Genomic DNA, 20,808 nt, shown 5'->3' with positions numbered 1-20,808 from the left:
CCGATATGGGGCTCGAACCCAGGACCTGGGATCATGACCTGAGCCGAAGGCAGCGGCTTAACCCACTGAGCCACCCAGGCGCCCCTCCCCAACTGTCTCTTATAATCCTGTTTCCATTTGGTCCCTAGGGTTACCAGTAAAGTGACAGTGTTCATTAAAATATATGATCCAAAGTCCACCACAACACATCAAAAAAAAAAAAAAACACAAAAAAAACCCAGAGTGAATCTGCTCTTAGTGCAGAATTTTGGGAACTGAGTAATGCTCCCCAAATTCCACATTCAGTAACCATAAAATTTTATCGCTAGAGGGTATAAAAGTAATTATCAACTTTAATCCCATTTTCTACTGATGATGGGAGTAAAACCAAAAAAGGTTAATGATTTGTCCAAAGTTCCTAAAGTGGCATTACCTAGCATTTTATGGCACCAAAAGAGATGATATAATTCTTTAATGCCAAATCAGATAAGTTACCAAATTCATTAAATTAACCAGATACATTAAAAGTGTGACACTGGCACAGTAATTTAATACCTTAATTGGGGATGAGGTGCTTAGCTACTTTTTCTGTTAAAGAAGGATATCTCTATATTTTTGTCTATTTTTTAAAATTCAATTCACCTCAAAAGTCAGTTTTCTCCCTTCCAGTTAAATACTGAAGGTTTGTTGAAGGTTTATGCTACCTACATTATAAAAATCATACATGTCAAAATGGACCATACTTTATAAAACATAATATGAAGGTTTGGCTCCACAGAAATGTGTGAAAATGGTGATTAAAAAGGAAAAAATGTGGAGGGGGCACCTGGGTGGCTCAGTCAATTGGGCCTCTGACTCTTGATTATGGCTTAGGTCATGATCGTGGGGTCATGGGATAGAGTCCTGCATCAGGCTCCATTCTCAGCAGGAAGTCTGCTTCTCTCCCTCCCTCTCTCTCCTTTTGCCCCTCCCCGTGCTCATGCTCTCTCTCTAAATAAATAAATAAATCTTAAAAAAGAGTCTGTTTAGGGGCACAGGGGTGGCTCAGTCTGTTAAGCGGCTGCCTTTGGCTTAGGTCATGATCCCAGCGGTCCTGGAATCGAGCCTCACATTGGGCTCCCTGCTCAGAAGAGAGCCCGTCTCTCCCTCTTCCTCTGCCTGCTGCTCTGCCTACTTGTGGTCTCTTTCTATCTCTCTGTCAAATAATTAAATTTTTAAAAAAGCTTTAAAAAAAAGAGTCTGTTTTAAAAACATGTGGAGAAAAAAAGTGATCATACAAATATTTGTTATTAAAAATATCTCAAAGTGATCGTGTTGGAATTCTAAGTTCCAAGAGTGAGTGAAGCAGAGAAGATTGCACATACTGAAACAATAAAAAGAAGCAATAAATAGATTGGTTTAGCTGAAATATTTGTTTATATCCTCTTTCTTGTCCTTGTTTCTTTCCAATTTTATTGTTGATGTAAGTGCAATTTATATTTAAGCCAATAGATAAAAATGAAAACCCTAGAAATGGGACACCTGGGTGGCTCAGTGGTTAAGCTTCTGCCTTTGGCTCAGGCCATGATCCCAGGGTCCTGGGATGGAGCTCCAGGTCAGGTTCCCTGCTCAGGGGAGTCTGCTTCTCCCTTTCTCTCTCCCTCTGCCTCTCCTCAACTCATGCTCTCACACGCACACACATGCTCTCTCTCTCAAATAAGTTAATCTTAAGACAAAATCTAGAAATTATTATATATTTTTAAAAAATGTATTTATTTGGTAAAGAGAGCATAAGGAGGAAGGGCAGAGGGAGAAGGAGAGAGAAACTAAAGCAGACTCCACGCTGAGCTAAGTGCCCAAGGACGGGCTTGATCTCATGACCCTGAGATCACAACCCACGCCAGAAACAAGAGTCGGATGCTTGACTGTGCCACCTGGGCGCCCCAAGATAACTGCATTTTTTAAAGCAATTTTCTTTACAGTTTTTGGTTCATGAAGTCACAAGGTACAGAGATAAATTAGTTTCCCAGTTCATATGCCACTGGGCAGACTGACAGAGAAACTTAAGGAAAACAAATCATAAGAATGTTTTTCCTGCACTCTACCATTTAGACAGCAGAAATAATCTATTTCTGAGCACAATTACATATTTAGACAACCCCATACGATACATGAACCTTTTCATAACTGGAAAATCAATATGGCTCAGGTCATTGATAAAGAAAAGAACAAAAGAGCAGCTCAAAGTGAACCTTTACCTCTTTTTGAAGTTCAACGTTTCTCTGTTCCAAAGACAGGAACTCTATCTGCAACGTGCCTATCTCATTCTTAAACTTTTTCACATCTTGCTATAAATCTTCCTCTAGATACACTTCTGATGTTCTGTAACTACATGGTGGAGAACTCCCATTTTCTAATTCGGGATCCATACTTCTATAGTTATTAGTACTGTCATTCGCTGCATATAATGGCTTCTAGAATAAGTCTTTTGTTTTCTTCTAAGCATTTGTAACAGCAGAAATATTTTGCCTTTTTATTTGACTCTTTTGTCTCATCTCACTGAGGCAGGCAAGCCAAGAATCAAACGGCTTCCTGGATTACTAGACTGAGGTATACACCCAATGTCTAATTTACAATCAGTGCTAGATTGGTTTATACTTTTTGCCATTTGCATGTCAAACTCTTGGTCTTCTTTCACTTCAAATGTAACTCGTGTGTTCCTTACTTTATTTTCTTTATCACTATCAAAACTCTCATTTTTGTTAAAAAAAATGCTCAAAGTCTGATTTGTTATCATTTTCAGAGTCTGATTTATTTTCACTTAAGGAAAGATCAGAAGATGACCGGCAACTATGATCTGAGGATGAATGAGAAAGAAGGACATTTTCGAGTCTAGACTCTTTCTGTTCAGGTAATGCCTGAAGTGTGACAAAGACAGGCACTGCAAATGCATCTTTTTTCTCACAATCAAGTTTATCATTTGTCAAATTAGTAGGTATTTCCATTAAGTTTGCTTCTTCTTTAAAGGGACCATGTAGTGACTCTTCCTTAGGATAAGCAGTAATTTTGGTTTTTTTTCACAAATTTCACCACACTTCTGCTTTAACTATCTGGTGATGAGTTTTAACTTATTTTTCCACTCTAATTTTCTTGTTTGGTCCACATGTCCTCACACTTTTGAACAGAGGAATGTTCTGAATATAAAAATATATCGTCCTCTCTATCACATTCCTTATTCATTCCTGGTTTTGGGGCCATTTTTGACAGATACAAAAGTTAAATTGCTGTGTTTGATTTTCAGATGTCCTTTCTGTCAGCATACATGTTTGTAAAGTAACTTTATCCTTAAGTAATCAAGTATGGACAAAGAAAAAATTAGAAAATAATTAAAATTTAACTGTTAAATTTCTTAATCTATGTTAAACTGCTCCCAAGTCACTGGATTGTAACTAAGAAGCAAAAAATAACTTGCCCTAGCCTGAAACAGAAGAAAAACACAAATCCATAAACTTAACTTTGTCAGTTTTTTTAAGCTAAACAATTCATTACATGTTATATCTACCAAAAAATGATTTTCAATGTTTACAATTATTACAAAATGATTTTCAATGTTACAAACTTAAAAACATTTTATCTTGCCATACCTTAAACAGTGAGCCCCAATAGTGCATTTGAAGATTTTTTTAAAGATTAATGACTAAAGAATAGGCAAACTTCTTATTAGGAGCCAAAATCAATAAACATCAATCAGAAAGAAAAATAAATTCCTAAATTTTAATTCAAATTATATACTATGATAGTGTTATACATCACTATAAATTATCTGCCTGCATCTAGCAATTGTAACGTCCACTGAGAGTGGATAAGAAAAATGTTAATAATACTTACAGATTCCCTATACTAAAATGAAGTAACTGAAAAAGTGCCTGTTTATTTCCCAACTACAAAGGTCCCATCCTGGAAGGTGTGATTCTACGATAGGCAATTGTGTTGATTTTATGACCCTACTCGCTGAAGTCAACTACACAGAGATCACAAGGCAAAATAAACCTTTAATCTTTGCATTAGTGACTGGCAATACAGAACTCACATTTAGAACTACTGAGAACTGCACATTAAGAACCACCAAGAACTACTCCTTCTACATGAGTCTAAGTCAGTAGTCATTATTGTTATACTGCTCATAATTTCAACTGCTTAAACATATGGTTCAGTATTTGATGTTACCTTTTTAGCATGTGAAACCTTACAAAAATGGAAGAAGCAAACAATATTCAGGAAATTTTTTGGTCCAATTCCAAGGATAAAGTTTAACTATAAGCTACTATAAATTCTAACAATATTTTAAATTTGGTAACTTGTAAAATTTTACAAAAACTAAATATTAAATTATAATCTATCAACTTTAATACGTTCTGTTCAGAAGATAATTTCAATTGAACTATGTTACATTCTTAAAGCAGGGAAAACAATATAAAATTGGAAATTTAAATTTAAATTTGTATATACCTGCAGGTGTTTATTTTCACTTTCACTAAGACTTTCTTCCTCTTCTTCTGTTGTCATTTCTAAGTCTAGTTCTGCTGAAAAATCTATATGTTTAATTAAAATGGACAAATTAGAATGGTTAGATAAAAGCTATAACCTTCATAAAAATAGAAAACAACATCTTATCAATTAAGACTTTAAACTTAATCTTTAGCTGAATATTTACTTTAAGAAATACTTTTCATTATCAAAAACTTCAACAAACCATTTGGGAAATACTAAATGTCACTAGTTTAAAGGCATACAAACACCTCAAAGACTCATTCACAAATTCACCCACCTAACACCAACAAACAAAACAATCAGAAACAAAATTTTAAAATGCAGCAGAAAGATATAAAATCACAACAGACTATTCTTTACCTTGTTACAGTACTTCTTAAACAACACCCTAAGCTTCAACTACAACATTATTCATGGTTTCCAAAATTACTAGTATTTTTTATGCCGTTATCAGTGTACAACCTTCCTACGGGTGTATTTACCTGATGAATGTAAACATTCCTAAAATGTTTTTCTCTACTACTTGCCAAATTTCATCACATCTTATAGGACACAGACTGCTACATAAAGTCATCCTTGATTATGGCTACCCTTCCCTAGATAAACAGATCTCTTTCTTTGAGGCTATGTTAGTACCATACAGATTTTTCTAGTGTATCTTCACCACCTGAACTGTAAGTTACATATATATATACACACACATATATATATGTGTGTATATATATACACACATATATTTCTTTTGTTACTAGACTGTATGGGACAATCTCTCTCTCTTTTTTAAGAGAGAGAGAGGGGGAAGGAGAAGAGGGAGAGAGAATTTTGACCAGGCTCCACACACAGCACTGAGCCCCACACAGGGCTTGATCTCACAACTCTGAGGTCATGAACTGAGACAAAATCAAGAGTTTGATAGTCAACCGACTGAGCCCCCCAGGGGTCCCTGTATGGGACAATCTCATAAATCATCTCTGTGTAAACACTCTCTATTTTACTCAGTAATTATTTACTGAGTTTCCAGTAAGTGCTAGGCACCCAGGTTTAAAGAAGCATGTAGATAAAAGGTGTCAGGAATGGATTTTCTAGAGATAATGCCTGAACTGAGACAGCAACACTGAGGTCAGACAGATTCAAAAGGGTTAGAGGGCGGAAAATGGGGGGAGTATACAAACCCATAGTAAGACAAGGAAGAGAAACACACAACAGGGTAAATATCTGTCTAAAATACAGGAATCAAAGAGGAAGACATCAAAAGCAGTTCAGAATGCCAGAGAAAAGGGCAGACAGTAGAAAGGGTTGGAGAGCTTAGCAGAACTCAAAATTATGAAAGCTTTATATGTAATTTTAAGATACCTGGACACAAACATATTTTCAACAATGGTTCACAGTCATATTTGCATTTGAGACACATCACTCTAAATGCTGTGGAGAGGGATGAATTTGAGGGGCATTGTAATAAAAGGTGGGAGATGAATGAGAAGGCACTGATGCAAAATAAAGATGAAGCACACCTGAACTGACAGAATCGTTCTAGAAATATTGAGGATATAAAATTATCAGGGCCAGTACAGAATAAATCTATATTAAATGAATAAACACACAATCTTGGGTCCCTAGCAACCAACTTTGCTCATTACTTTATAAAAGGCATCAAGTGGGAATTATTCTACATGAACTGTTTTAAGTACTTATTTTATAATTTTTCTGTTCCATATCTTCCTGTGTCACAGGAGCCTGTAGGTGCTTTGTTTTAAAAGCCCTGCTTCTTGGATCCACCAAGCTCACGAGGAAGTAACAGGAACAAGTCACTTGTATAGGTAAATAACTTTGAATTTACTGTCTGCATTCACTAGTCTAGGAGACAATTGAAAATCTTTTGAAAAATATACTGTTAATTCTACAAGTAAAGAAAGAACATAAAACTACAGGGGTGAAAAAAATACCATACAATTTATTAGTACCAATCTGAACATATGACTGATAAAAGCCACTGAGTTAACTGGTACATTAAGTAGAGCACACATTAGATATGGTTAGTCAACAGACTGAGTATATCAGGAGAATATTATTTTTAAATGATATAGTACTCCTTAAAACCAATATTCCACCTATTCATCAAAATTAATGAAGGGGGGGCGCCTGGGTGCCTCAGTCAGTTAAGCGACTGCCTTCAGCTCAGGTCATGATCCCAGGGTCCTGGGATGGAGTTCTGCATCGGACTCCCCAGGTCTCTGCCCCTCCTCCCACTTTTTCTCTCAATCTCTCTCACTCTCTCAAATAAATAAAATCTTTTAATAATAATAATAATAATAATAATAAAGGGGCATCTGGGTGGCTCAGTGAGGTAAGTTGTCTACTCTTGATTTCAGCTCAGGTCATGATCTCAGGGTTGTGAGATCGAGCCCCACATCAGACCCCATGCTAAGAATGAAGCCTGCTGCTTGGGGTTCTCTCCCTCCCTCTCCTTCTGCCTTCCCTCCCTTGCTCCCCATTTTCTTGCTCTCTAAAAAGAGAAAATAAAAATAATAAAACAAGGAGATAGACTCTGCATACATAGTTGAGAAGACGGTACTATATAGTAAATTCTCAATGATTCCCATTATTGCTGGGAAAGCCAACTCTAAAATAAAGTCATACAGAATATAGGAAATATTTTAATATTTGGTTTGGGAAGCTGCTTTTTCTAGTTACATTGAATATAATTTGACCAATACTTGTGAATTTAAAGCTATAAAAATAAAGCTAAGAAAGTGTGTTTTCAATAAGCAATCTTTAGACCTCTACCTAGTATTCCCAGCTGGGCACAAACTTCTAAATATAATCCTGCTACCCACTCTCAAGTGAATGTTAAAAAATAGCCTAAAAGAAATTACTTTCTCCTAATTCTTTTTTTTTTTTAAGATTTTATTTATTAGGCGCCTGGGTGGCTCAGTTGGTTGAGCAACTGCCTTCAGCTCACATCATGATCCCAGACTTCCAGGATGGAGTCCCGCATCGGGCTCCCAGCTCCTTGGGGAGTCTGCTTCTCCCTCGGACCTTCTCCTCTCTCATGCTCTCTCTCACTCATTCTCCCTCAAATAAATAAATAAAATCTTAAAAAAAAAAAAAAAGATTTTATTTATTTATTTATTTGACAGACAGAGATCACAAGTAGGTTGAGAGGCAGGCAGGCAGAGAGAGAGGAGGAAGCAGGCTCCCAGTTGAGCAGAGAGCCCGATGCAGGGCTCAATCCCAGGACTCTGAGATCATGGCCTGAGCCAAAAGCAGAGGTTTTAATCCACTGAGCCACCCAGGCGCCCAACTTTCTCCTAATTCTTATTCCTATGTTGCTTTGGTTAGAAGAAGAATGCAAATGTCCTGCTAAAAGAGACTGTTTGGTTGTAGGTTGCATAAAAGGAGTAAACACAAAGTAAATTTTGTACAAAATTATTTTTGAAAAATCAGAACTATGGTGAGGTCATGGAGAGGTTGAATTCTCTATGCTTCTTCATTACCTTCTTTGTGCTGTTTCCTCGTAGCTGCGATTCGCACACATGATGGAGTTTAGAATTTTCTAACATAAACACAGCTCCAATATTATTAATCCTTTTTTAAAAATTTTAAATATTTTATTTATTTATTTGACAGACAGAGATCACAAGTAGGCAGAGAGGCAGGCAGAGAGAGAGGGAAGAAGCAGGCTCCCCGCTGAGCAGAGAGCCCGATGCAGGGCTCGATCCCAGGACCCTGAGATCATGACCCGAGCTGAAGGCAGAGGCCCTAACCCACTGAGCCTCCCAGGCACCCCTTATTAATCCTTTTTTTAATCTATTAAGGGCATCTGTTTAAACTCTGTGGATGCCGACCACTTTTTGGTCACCGACTGTAATAGAGATGGGCGTTTATCATCAACTTTCAAATCCCTGGATCTTTGACAAATTGCACTATTTTGGTTCAAACCAGTAGACTTCCAATTGGACAAATCTAAAAAGCAAAGTTGATTTATTAGAATGTAAATAATAATACAAACTTGACTAATTTGTATAAATTCTTTTGTCAGAGAAGCAGTCCCATGTTCTGCTCTTCTCCCAGACGTATTACTACTCATTCATAGCTTATTGTATTTTACATATCCTATACTTGCCATTCACACAGATGAATTTAGCTGCCTTTCATTTTTTGTATTCTCTAGTATTACATAATTTAATTTACTCACCATGCTCTATTACATATTCAGTATTCCATAAGAGTTTTTGTTCAATAATGACTAAGATCTACCAGGTTATAAAATTGTGGGTAACAAAATTTATTTCTAACCATTTATTTTATGTTTAAAGATTTTATTTATTTATTTGACAGAGATCACAGGTAGGCAGAGAGGCAGGCAGAGAGAGAATGGGAACCAGGCTCCCCGCTGAGCAGAGAGCCTGATGCAGGACTCCATCCCAGGACCCTGGGATTATGACATGAGCCGAAGGCAGAGGCTTTAACCTACTGAGCCACCCAGGTGCCCCTTTATTTTATGTTTAAATACATACTGTCTATTCCAAAGACATGCATTTTAAAAAAATTTACCTGATTCGGATGTTTCTTTTTCCTCCATTTCTCCTGGTTTATTAGGAAGAGAATGGTTTACTTCAACACCAGGCTGAATGGGTTTTGAAAGAACACAATTAAGACAATGTACATTTCATACAATCTGTAGTTAAAAATTCAAAATAAAAGTATAAGTTTTACCTTCAAGTAAGAATATTTTCCTGGAGAATCTAAAAAGCAAAAGGGACATATACTTAATTATATGTAAATATGAGAGCCAACTAAACATTTATGCAGTTGGTACTAAGCTGAATCCTTGTGCCTGGCTCTGATTACATTAGGTTTTGGTATTCTGTTTCTGGAGACAGGAAGGTAGGTTGGGAAGAAAACCAATTTCTAATGAGAGAACAAATCATGACCCTGAGTGGACAAACGAGAAAGCCAATGGTAGAATGCTACATCACATCCTTAGGGCAGTACAACAGAATCATTTATACCATTAGACTGTAAGTATTTACCATGTTCTTCAATTTCTCCCATAATTTAGGCAGTACACACTTCTGATGATAGTTCAACTGAATACATAATTGAGTTATCATCAGAGAAAGTGTTATGAATTGGTCAGCTTGGATATACACTTTTAGGATAATACTTACTGAAAGTACTCATTTTAATCCATACCCATGTGGGGTACTGCTATACCTACATTTGTTGTATCCTCTAGTTTAGCCATCTTAAAGTTTCTTGATCTGCTCACTCAAGAAGGTATATAAAACACATCTAAGAAATAATGTACAATAAGCTTTCACTATGGAACTATGACTACCAAAATGGGGGGAAAATGTATTTAAATGACACAGAACTCTTAGGTACTGAAAATCCTTTGTATTTCAGAATCAGTGTCACACTTACTGATAATAACAATTTTGGCATTTAGGGAACCAACCCTATAATTTCTTTTGTTTCCAAAACTACTGTGATTTGGTAGATCTTGTCTTTTTTTCTTTTTTAAAGATTTTATTTATTTATTTGTCAGAGAGAGAGCCCAAAAGCAGACAGAGTGGCAGACAGAGGCAGAGAGAGAAGCAGGCTCCCCGCTGAGCAAGGAGCCCCATGGGGTCAGGATCCCAGGATCCTAGGATCATGACTTAAGCCGAAGGCAGCAGCATAACCAACTGAGCCACCCAGTCGACCCAAGATGATGTCAGACTTTAAACGGTTTTTGGAATCAGCAATAGTACCAATAAATTACCTATCTTTAAAAAAGAAAAAAAAAAAAGCTGTAGCTTCCGAATCTCATTTAAATAATGAATACCAATGCAACACATAACTTTGATGTCCAGTAGACGTGAGGAGGATGAATACGTGGCTATGACTGACCCCATGTCTAGCACTCCATCTGCTTTCAGTATTCTCTGTAGAGCTGCTGTGATTTAATCTGTTCTAGTGCAAATACCCTTGAGCCATCTCAAGTGAATTCCTGGAGTTTCCTCCTCAACTCCAAAATTTCCCAGCTAACATGCCTTTCTTTCTTCGCTCCTTCCCATCACTATCCCTCTTCTTCATAAGTAATTTCTGGGGGCGCCAGGATGGAGCAGCAGATTGGGCATCCGGCTGTTGATTTCAGCTCAGGTCATGATGGCACGGTCCTGAGATAGAGCCCCACATCAGGCTCCAACTCAGAAGGGAATCAGCTTGAGGCAAATCTCTCCTTCTCCCTTTGCCCCTCTCCCTAATCACACACTCTCTCATTCTCTCTCCCTAAAACAAATAAAGAAATCCTTTAAAACAGAGTTATTTCTGGATCTACGGTCTTGATTGTTCTGCTTTTACACCCCTTTTACTAGGGTTTATCTCCACCACTTCTTTCCTCTTTATTTAGCACTAGTATCTCACATCGATAACTTCTCTTTCTGCATCTCCTCGCTCCCCTCTAGCTAAAAACATGCTCACAATAAAAAACAAAATAATGCTTTCCCTTCACCCTATGGTGTCTTGAAGTATCCAGGGCCATTCCAGATGTCTCTATGTGGAAGTCTACACCCTTGCTACAGAGCACATGACCCAAAGACCATTGACATTCGCATCACCTGACAGAATCAGAATGCAGAATCCCAGACCTGCTGCTCACAATGTGCATTTTTAACAAGGTCTCTGATGATTCAGTAAAATGGGAGAAATTCTGGTCTATACTGAGTCTGCTGCCACATTCCGTTACTTTAATTTAACCCTCTAGAAGCAAGCATCATGTTCATCACTATCAATTCTTCAAAACTGGAAATGTCTTAAAAGTCATAAACTTTCTAATGGACTTTTTATCACGGTTAAGGCTTCCTTGATTTCCCCTGAACTGACCCTGCTCTCTTCTTCCTTCCTTTCAATTCTCTTACATTGCACTCAATGATACTATTTATGAAGTACCACCATATACATGCCATTAAGACACACATTCTTATAGCTAACTAGATCATAGCTCTGCATAATCAACGACATCCTTAATGTCTTCCCAATAGTGAGGAAAGCAGTAAGAGGGGGAAAATTTTGGTATCCTACTCTGACAGGTTTTGGTACCGGAAGTTCACCTGATACACTTCTGGCATTTAAATCATCTGCTATTCCTTTTAAAAGAATTGAGCTAAGGCTTATATGTTTCAAAAGCTCTTTTTCTTAGGATTGTAAATATCGTTTGTTCAAACATGGATATCAGCAATAACATCTACCTTATTTATGCCAGAACGTTCACTGAAGCTTGCCCAAAATAACTAACTAAATAAATAAAATAAAAAGACTTCAGAATAAGAAGACTGTGAGCATTTCAAATATTTTACTGGACTTCTTTACACTGTTAAATTTGTATTGTAAAATTTACCTGACTGGGATGCTTGAATTTCCTCCACTTCTCTGGGTTGATTAGGAATAAAATCTTTCCCCTCTACAGCAGGCTAAATGAGTATTGAAACAATATGATTAAGACATAATGAACATTTCAAGCAATCTGTAGTTAAAACCTCAAAATAAAAATGTAAGTTTTACCTTCAAGTAAGAATATTTTCCTGGAGAATCTAAAAAGCAAAAGGGTCATATAGTTAACTCCGTGTACATATAGAAGCCAACAAACACTCATGCACTTAGGACTAAGCTGAATCCTCATGCCTGGCTCAGATTACAAATGGGTTTTGGGGTTGTTTCTGCAGACAGGAAGGTGGGTTGAGCAGAAGAGCAATTTCTAAGGAGAGGAACAAATCGTGACCCTGAGCAGACAAACGTGAAAGCCAATGGTAGAATGCTACACCACATCCTTAAGGCAATACAGCAGAATCATTTATACCATTAAACTCTAAGTACGTATGACTGTCTTCCATTTGTCCTGTAATGTAGGAGTACACAGTGCTGATGATAGGTCAACTGAATGCATACTTGAGTTTTCATCAAACAAAGCCTTATGAACTGATCAGCTTGGATATATACTTGTAGGATCACAGTTACTAAAAGTACTCATTTTGGTCCATACCCACATGTGCTACCGGTATGCCTACATTCCTGTATCCAGTAGTTTAGCCACCTTAAAGTTTCTTCATCCACTTAGGCAAGAAGGTGTATAAAACACATCTAAGAAATAATGTACAATAGCTTTAAATATGGAAATATGACTATGTATATGGAACAAAATCTATTTAGTGGCCACAGAAATCTTAGGTACTAAAATCTTTTGTCACTGTCATACTTATTGATTATAACAATTTTAGCCATCAGGGAACCAACCCTATAATTTCTTTTGATTCCAAACGTAGTTTGATTTGGTAGATCATGTCAGTCTTTCAAGGGTTTTTGGAAATAGCTATCGTATCCAAAAATTACCTATCTTAAAAAAAAAAAAGCCATAGCTCCCGTATCTCACTTGAGTAATGAAGATCGACATAACCTGTATCTTTGATGCCCAAAAGACCTGAGGAGGATGAATACGTGGCTATGATTGACCCCATGTCTAGCATTCCATCTGCTTTCAGTATTCTTTGTGGAGCTGCTGTGATTTAATCTGTTCTAGTGCAAATACCCTCAAGCCATCTCAAGTGAATTCTCTTGAGTTTCCTCCTCAACTCCAAAACTTCTCAGCTAACATGCCTTTCCCTTTTCCCTTGTTCCTGTCCCTATTCCCCTTCTTCAAAGTAATTCCTGGGGGCGCCTGGATGGAGCAACAGATTGGGCATCTGGCTCTTGATTTCGGCTCACGTCACAATGGCACGGTCCTCACAAAGAGCCACGCATCCGGCTCCGGGTCAGAAGCGAGTCTGCTTAAGGATTCTCTCTCCCTCTCCCATTGCCCCTCGCCTTGATCACTCACTGTGTCTCACATTCCCTCTCCCTAAAACAAATAAAGAAAAATATACTTACAACAGAGTTATGCTGGATCTATGGTCTTGATTGTTCTGCTTTACACCCCTTTTATTAGGGATTATGTCCACCATTTCTTTCCTCTTTATTTAGCACTGATACATGGATAACTTCTCTTTCTGCATCTCCTCGCTCCCCTCTAGCTAAAAACATGCTCACAATAAAAAACAAAATAATGCTTTCCCTTCACCCTATGGGATCTTGAAGTATCCAGGGCCTTTCCAGGTGTCTCTATGTGGAAGTCTACAACCTTGCTACAGAGCACATGACCCAAGGACCTTTGACATTCGCATCACCTGACAGGTCAGAAATGCAGAACCCCAGACCTGCTGCTCACAATGTGCATTTTTAACAAGGTCTCTGACGATTCACTAAAATGGGAGAAATTCTGGTCCACATTGAGTCCGCTGCCACATTCCCTTACCTTAAGCATCTAGACGCAGGCCTCACGTTCGTCACTATCAATTCTTCAAAACTGGAAATGTCTTAAAAGTCGTAAGCTTTCTTTTACTTTTTTTAAAAAAGATTTTATTTAATTATTTGTCAGAGAGAGCGAGCGCGCACAAGCAGGCAGAGTGGCAGGCAGAGGCAGAGAGAAAAGCAGGCTCCCCGCTGAGCATGGAGCCCAATATGGGGCTCGATCCCAGGATCCTGAATCACGACCTGAGCGGAAGGCAGACACTTAACCAACTGAGCCACCCAGGCGTCCCAAAAAGTCATAAACCTTCTAATGGCCTTTTTATCACCGCTAAGGCTTCCTTGAATTCCCCCTAACTCACCCTGCTCTCTTCTTCCTTCCCTTCTCTTACTCGGCACTCAATGATACTATTTATGAAGTACCACCACTTTATATGCCATTAAGACACACACACGCATCAATGACGAGAACATAGCTCTGCATCATCAGCCATGGCAGTCCTGAATGTCTTCACAACTGTGAGGAAAGCAGGAAGAGGGGGAAAATTTTGGTATGCTACTCTGACAGGTTTTGGTACCTGAAGCTCACTTGATATTATTTCGGCATTTCAAATAGTCTGCTCTTTTAAAAGAATTGAGCTAAAGCTTATGTTTTTTAAAAGCCTTTTTTCTTAGGCTTGTAAATAACTTTTATTCAAACATGGATATCAGCAATAACACCTATGTTATTTATGTCAGAACCTTCACTTATCCTTGCCAAAAGGAAAAGAAAGACTTTAGAAGAAGACTGTGAGCATTTCAAATATTTGACTCGACTTCTTTACACCGCTAAATTTGTATTGTAAAATTTACCTGATTGGGATGCTTGTATATCCTCCATTTCTCTGGGTTCATTAGGAACAAAACCTTTCCCCTCCACAGCAGGCTGAATGGGTATTGAAACAAGACGATTAAGACATAATGAACATTTCATGCAATCAGTAGTCAAAAATTCAAAATAAAAATGTAAGTTTTACCTTCAAGTAAGAACATTTTCCTGGAGAATCTAAAAAGCAAAAGAGACATATAGTTAATTATAGGTACACATGAAAGCCAACTAAACATTCATGCAGTTAGTACTAAGCTGAATCCTCATGCCTGGCTCAGATTACATTAGGTTTGGGTGTTCTGTTTCTGCAGACACGAAAGTGGGTTGGGCAGAAAAGCAATTTCTACTGAGAGGAACAAATCATGAGCCTGAGTGGACAAACGTGAAAGCCAGTGGTACAATGCTACATCACATCCTTGAAGCAGTACAGCAGAATCATTTATACCATTAGACTCTAAGTATTTACCACCTTCTTCAATTTGTCCTGTAATTTAGGCAGTCCACAGTTGTGATGATAGTTCAACTGAATGCATAATTGAGTTTTCATCAGAGAAAGCATTATGAACTGATCAGCTTTGATATACAGTTGTAGGATAACAGTTACTAAAAGTACTCATTTTTGTCCATACCCACGTGGGCTACTTTTGATGTACTTTTGATGTACTTTTGATGCCTACATTCCTGTATCCACTAGTTTAGCCAGCTTAAAGTTTCTTGACCTACTCATGCAGAAAGGTACATAAAACACATCTAAGAAATAATGAACAATAAACTTTCAACATGGAAGTATGACTACCAAAATGGAAAAAAACCTATTTAATGGCCACGGAATTCCTAGGAACTGAAATACTATTGTATTTCAGAATTAGTGTCATATGTACTGATAATAAAAATTTTAGAAATTTTAGCGTTTAGGGAACCAACCCTATAATTTCTTGTGTTTCCAAACGTAGTTTGATTTCATAGATCATGTCAGTCTTTCAAGGGTTTTTGGAAACAGATATCGTATCAAAAAATTACCTATCTTAAAAAAAGGGAGGGGCGCCTGGGTGGCTCAGTGGGTTAAGCCGCTGCCTTCGGCTCAGGTCATGATCCCGAGTCCTGGGATCGAGTCCCGCATCGGGCTCGCTGCTCAGCGGGAAGCCTGCTTCCCTTCATCTCTCTCTGCCTGCCTCTCTGCCTACTTGTGATCTCTCTCTGTCAAATAAATAAATAAAATCTTTAAAAAAAAAAAAAAAGGGAGCCATAGCTTCTGTATCTCATTTGAATAACGAATACCGATGTAACCTGTATCTTTGATGTCCAATAGACATGAGGAGGATGAATACGTGGCTATGACTGACCCCATGTCTAGCACTCCATCTGCTTTCAGTATTCTTTGTGGAGCAGCTATGATTTAATCTGTTCTAGTACAAATACCCTCACGCCATCCAAAGTGAATTCTCTTGAGTTTCCTCCACGACTCCAAAATTTACCAGCTAAGGTGCCTTTCCCTTTTCCTTCATTCCCTTCACTATGCCCCTTCAAAAAGTAATTTCTGGGAGTGCCTGGATGGAATAGCGGATTGAGCATCCGGCTCTTGATTTCAACTCAGGTCATGAGGGCAGGGTCCTCAGACTGAACCCTGCATCGAGCTCCATGCTCAGAAGTGAGCCTGTTTGAGGAGTCTCTCTCCCTCTGCCTTTGCCCCTCCCCCTGATCATTCTCTGTCTCTCTCATTCTTGCTCCCTAAAACAAATAAAGAAAATAAATCCTAATAAAAGACTTATTTGTGGATCTATGGTCTTGATTGCTCTGCTTTTACACCCTTTTTATTAGGGATTATCTCCACCACTTCTTTCCTATTTAGCACTAGTATCTTACATCTATAATCTCTCTTTCTGCATCTCCTTGCTCCCCTCTAGCTAAAAACATGCTCACAAATAAAACAAAATAATGTTTTCCTTGATCCTATGGTGTCTTGACATATCCAGTGGACTTTCCAGATGTCTCTATGTGGAAGTCTACACCCTTGCTATGGAGCACATAGGACCTTTGACATTCGCATCACCTGACAGGACAGAATGCAGGATCCCAGACCTGCTGCTCACAATGTTCATTTTATTTAAATTTTTTTTAAAGATTTTATTTCTTTCTTTGACAGAGAGAGATCACAAGTAGGCAGAGAGGCAGGCAGAGAGAGAGGGGGAAGCAGGATCCCTGTGGAGCAGAGAGCCAGATGCGGGGCTCAATCCCAGGATCCTGAGATCATGACCTAAGCCCAAGACAGAGGCTTAACCCACTGAGCCACACACACGCCCCTCACAATGTGCATTTTTAACAAGGTCTCTGATGATTCAGTAAAATTGGAGAAATTCTGGTCCATACTGAGTCGCGGCCACATTCCTTCACCTTAACTTCACCTTCTAGAAGCAACCTTCATGTTCGTCACTATCAATTCTTCAAAACTGGAAATGTCTTAAAAGTCATAAACTTTCTAATGGACTTTGAATCACGGCTAAAGCTTCCCTGATTCCCGTGAACTGACCCTGCTCTCTTTTTCCTTCCAATTCTCTACTTTGCACTCAATGATACTATTTATGAAGTACCAACATTTTATAAGCCATTAAGACATACACACTTATTGCTGACTAGAGCATAGCTCTGAATAATCTGCCACGTCAGTCCTTATTATCTTCCCAACCGAGAGGAAAGCAGGAAGAGGAGGAAAATTTTGGTACACTACTCTGACAGGTTTTGGTACCAGAAACTCACTTGATATTATTCCTGCATTTCAAATAGTCTGCTCCTCCTTTTAAAAGAATTGAGCTAAAGCTTACATTTTTCAAAAGCTCTTTTTCTGGGACGCCTGGGTGGCTCAGTTGGTTAAGCAGCTGCCTTCGGCTCAGGTCATGATCCCAGCGTCCTGGGATCGAGTCCCACATCGGGCTCCTTGCTCGGCGGGGAGCCTGCTTCTCCCTCTGCCTCTGCCTGCCATTCTGTCTGCCTGTGCTTGCTCTCTCTCCCTCTCTCTCTGATAAATAAATAAAAAATCTTTAAAAAAAAAAAGAAAAAAGAGAAAAAAAAAAGCTCTTTTTCTTAGGCTTGTAAATATCTTTTGTTCTAACATGGTTATCAGCAATAACATCTACCTTATTTATGTCCAATCCTTCACTTAAACTTGGCCAAAAAAAAAATAATAATAATTCAGAAGAAGAAGACTGTGAGCATTTCAAATATTTAAATGTACTCCTTTCCATTGTTATATTTCTATTTTAAAAAACCTGATTTCGATGTCTGTTTTTCCTCCATTTCTCCTCCTTTCTTAGGAACAGAATCTTTCTCCTCGACAGTAGGCTGAAGAGGTATTGAAACAATATGATTAGTACATAATGTACATTTCATACAATCTGTAGTTAAAAATTCAAAATAAAAATATAAGTTTTACCTTCAAGAAAGAATATTTTTCCAGAGAGTCTAAAATGCAAAAGGGACATATAGTTAATTATGTGTACATATGAAAGCCAACTAAATATTCATGCAGTTAGTACTAAGATGAATCTTCATGCCTGGCTGTGATTACATTAGTTTTTCATTTTCTGTTTCTAGAGATAGGAAGGTGGGTTAGGACGGTGACAAGACAGAAATATGAACCCATTATAAGTATTGAACAAAAGTACAAAATATACGCTCAACAGAACATGCAGTTAGGATTTCAAAAGTCAGATGATGTTTCAAAGGAGCATAAGTAATATAGAAGACTGCACATATACCAATGTGAACATGCTGACTGATGGGGAGAAAAGCAACTTTTAATGAGAGGAATAAATCGTGACCCTGAGTGGGCAAATATGAAAGCCAATGGTAGAATGCAACACCACCTTAATGCAGTACAGCAGAATCCTTTTTACCATTATACTACAAGATTTAACCATGTTCTTCCATTTTTGTCCTGTAATTTAGGCAGTCCACGTTTGTAATGATAGCTCAACTGAATGCATAATTGAGTTTTCATCAGAAACATTATGAATTGATTGGCTTGGATATACACTTGTAGGATAATGGTTAATAAAAATACTCATTTTGTCCATACCCATGTGGGCTACTGGTATGCCTACATTTCTTGTATCCTCTAGTTTAGCCATCTTAAAGTTTCTTGATCCACTCATGCAAGAAGGTATATAAAACACATCTAAGAAATAATGTACAATAAGCTTTCAATATGGAAATATGACTATCAAAATGGAAGAATTCTATTTAATTGCCTCAGAATACTTAGACACTGAAAATCTTTTGTATTTCAGAATCAGTATCATACTTACTGATACTAACAATTTTAGCATGTAGGGAACCAACCCTATGATTACTTTTGTTTCCAAAAGTAGTTTGATTTGGTAGACAATGTCAGTTTTTAAAGGGTTTTTGGAATCAGCGATAGTACCAATAAATTACCTATGTTAAAAAAAAGTAAAAAGCTATAGCTTCCGTATCTCATTTAAATAATGAGTACCGATCTAACATCTATCTTTGATGTCCAGTAGACCTGAGGAGGATGAATACGTGGCTATGATTGACCCTATGTCTAGCACTCCATCTGCTTTCAGTATTCTCTGTGGTGCTGCTGTGATTTTATCTGTTCTAGTGCAAATACCCTCAAGCCATCTCAAGTGAATTCTCTGGAGTTTCCTCCTCAACTCCAAAACTTCTCAGCTAACGTGCCTTTCTTTTTTCCCTCATTCCCGTCACTATCCCTCTTCTTCATAAGTAATTTCTGGGGGCGCCTGGGTGGAGCAGCGGCCATCCAGCTGTTGATTTCGGCTCACACCATGATGGCACGGTCCTGGGATTGAGTCCTGCATTGGGCTCTGGGCTCGAAGTGAGCCTGTTTGAGGCATCTCTCTCCCTCTGCCTTTGCCCGTCGTCCTAATCACTCACTGTCTCTCTCATTCTCTCTCCCTAAAATAAAGAAAGAAATCCTTAAAACAGAGTTATTTCTGGATCTACGGTCTTGATTGTTCTGCTTTTACACCCCTTTTACTAGGGTTTATCTCCACCACTTCTTTCCTCTTTATTTAGCACTAGTATCTCACATCGATAACTTCTCTTTCTGCATCTCCTCGCTCCCCTCTAGCTAAAAACACGCTCACAAATAAAAACAAAATAATGCTTTTCCTTGATCCCATGGTGTCCTGAACTATCCACTGGCCCTTCCAGATTTCTCTACAGAAATCCCTTGCTTCAGAGCACACGACACAGGGACCACAGACATTGGCATCACCTGAGAGGTCAGAATGCAGAATCCCAGACCTGCTGTTCACAATCTGCATTTTTAGCAATTTTTCCAATGATTTACTAAAGTTGGAGAAATTCTAGTCCATACTATGTCTGCTACCACATTCCTTTACCTTAACTTAACCCTCTAGAAGCAAGCCTCATGTTCATCACTATCAATTCTTCAAAACTGGAAATGTCTTAAAAGTCATAAGCTTTCTAATGGACTTTTTATCACAGCTAAAGTTTCCTTGATTTCCCCCGCACTGACCCTCCTCCCTTCTTCTTTACAATACTCTTACTTTGTACTCAATGACACTATTTATGAAGTACTACCATTTTTATGCCATTAAGGTACACACACTTATCGCTGACTAGAACATAGCTCTGCATCATCAACCCAGTCCTGAATGTCTTCCCAACCATGAGGAAAGCAGTAAGAGCAGGAAAATTTTGGAATCCTATTCTGAAAGGTTTTGGTATTCTGACAGAATAATAATTCTGATATTATTCCTGCATTTCAAATAGTCTACTCCTCATTTAAAAGAATTATTTTGGTGGGGTTATGGACATTGGGGAGGGTATGTGCTACGGTAAGTGCTGTGCAGTGTGTAAACCTGGAGATTCATAGACCTGTACCTCTGCAGCTAATAATACATTATATGTTAATAAAAAATAAAAAATTTTAAAAAGAAAATTAGAAAAATAAAAAAATTAAGAATTATTTTATTTTACCACCTTCCACTCTAAGAGCTGCTTATTATCCTTCATTTATTCCCTATATTCTTTGACTTTCTCATCAGTCACTCTTTTGATCCTTTCCACTTATTTCCTGATGTTCCTTTGGTCTTAGAGTA

At 38.0% G+C, this 20,808-nt stretch overlaps 1 protein-coding gene across 11 annotated transcripts in view; it reads right to left on the bottom strand.

Annotated features, from left to right (window-relative positions):
• ANKRD26 (ankyrin repeat domain containing 26) overlaps nt 1-20,808 on the bottom strand; it is a 140,555-nt gene that overhangs the window by 83,952 nt on the left and 35,795 nt on the right. For 3 of the 11 annotated variants that reach the window (XM_047743302.1, XM_047743308.1, XM_047743300.1), the window contains exons 14-23: nt 18,774-18,872; nt 18,129-18,157; nt 17,965-18,037; nt 14,850-14,878; nt 14,686-14,758; nt 12,058-12,086; nt 11,894-11,966; nt 9,226-9,254; nt 9,064-9,136; nt 4,468-4,550 (exon numbers count right to left, since the gene is read on the bottom strand). The exons of 1 other annotated variant lie outside the window; for it this stretch is intronic. In XM_047743302.1, the coding sequence (XP_047599258.1) occupies nt 4,468-4,550; nt 9,064-9,136; nt 9,226-9,254; nt 11,894-11,966; nt 12,058-12,086; nt 14,686-14,758; nt 14,850-14,878; nt 17,965-18,037; nt 18,129-18,157; nt 18,774-18,872 (590 nt within the window). Of the gene's footprint in view, nt 1-4,467; nt 4,551-9,063; nt 9,137-9,225; nt 9,255-11,893; nt 11,967-12,057; nt 12,087-14,276; nt 14,351-14,685; nt 14,759-14,849; nt 14,879-17,964; nt 18,038-18,128; nt 18,158-18,773; nt 18,873-20,808 lie in introns of those variants that run through there. 7 more of the 11 variants (XM_047743306.1, XM_047743301.1, XM_047743309.1 and 4 more) reach the window with 6 other exon arrangements.

This window comes from Lutra lutra, chromosome 8 (assembly GCF_902655055.1).
Source record: "Lutra lutra chromosome 8, mLutLut1.2, whole genome shotgun sequence".
Taxonomy (NCBI): domain Eukaryota; kingdom Metazoa; phylum Chordata; class Mammalia; order Carnivora; family Mustelidae; genus Lutra; species Lutra lutra.
The sequence above is the reverse complement of the archived record's forward strand: the minus strand, read 5'-3'. Positions and strand labels throughout refer to the sequence as shown.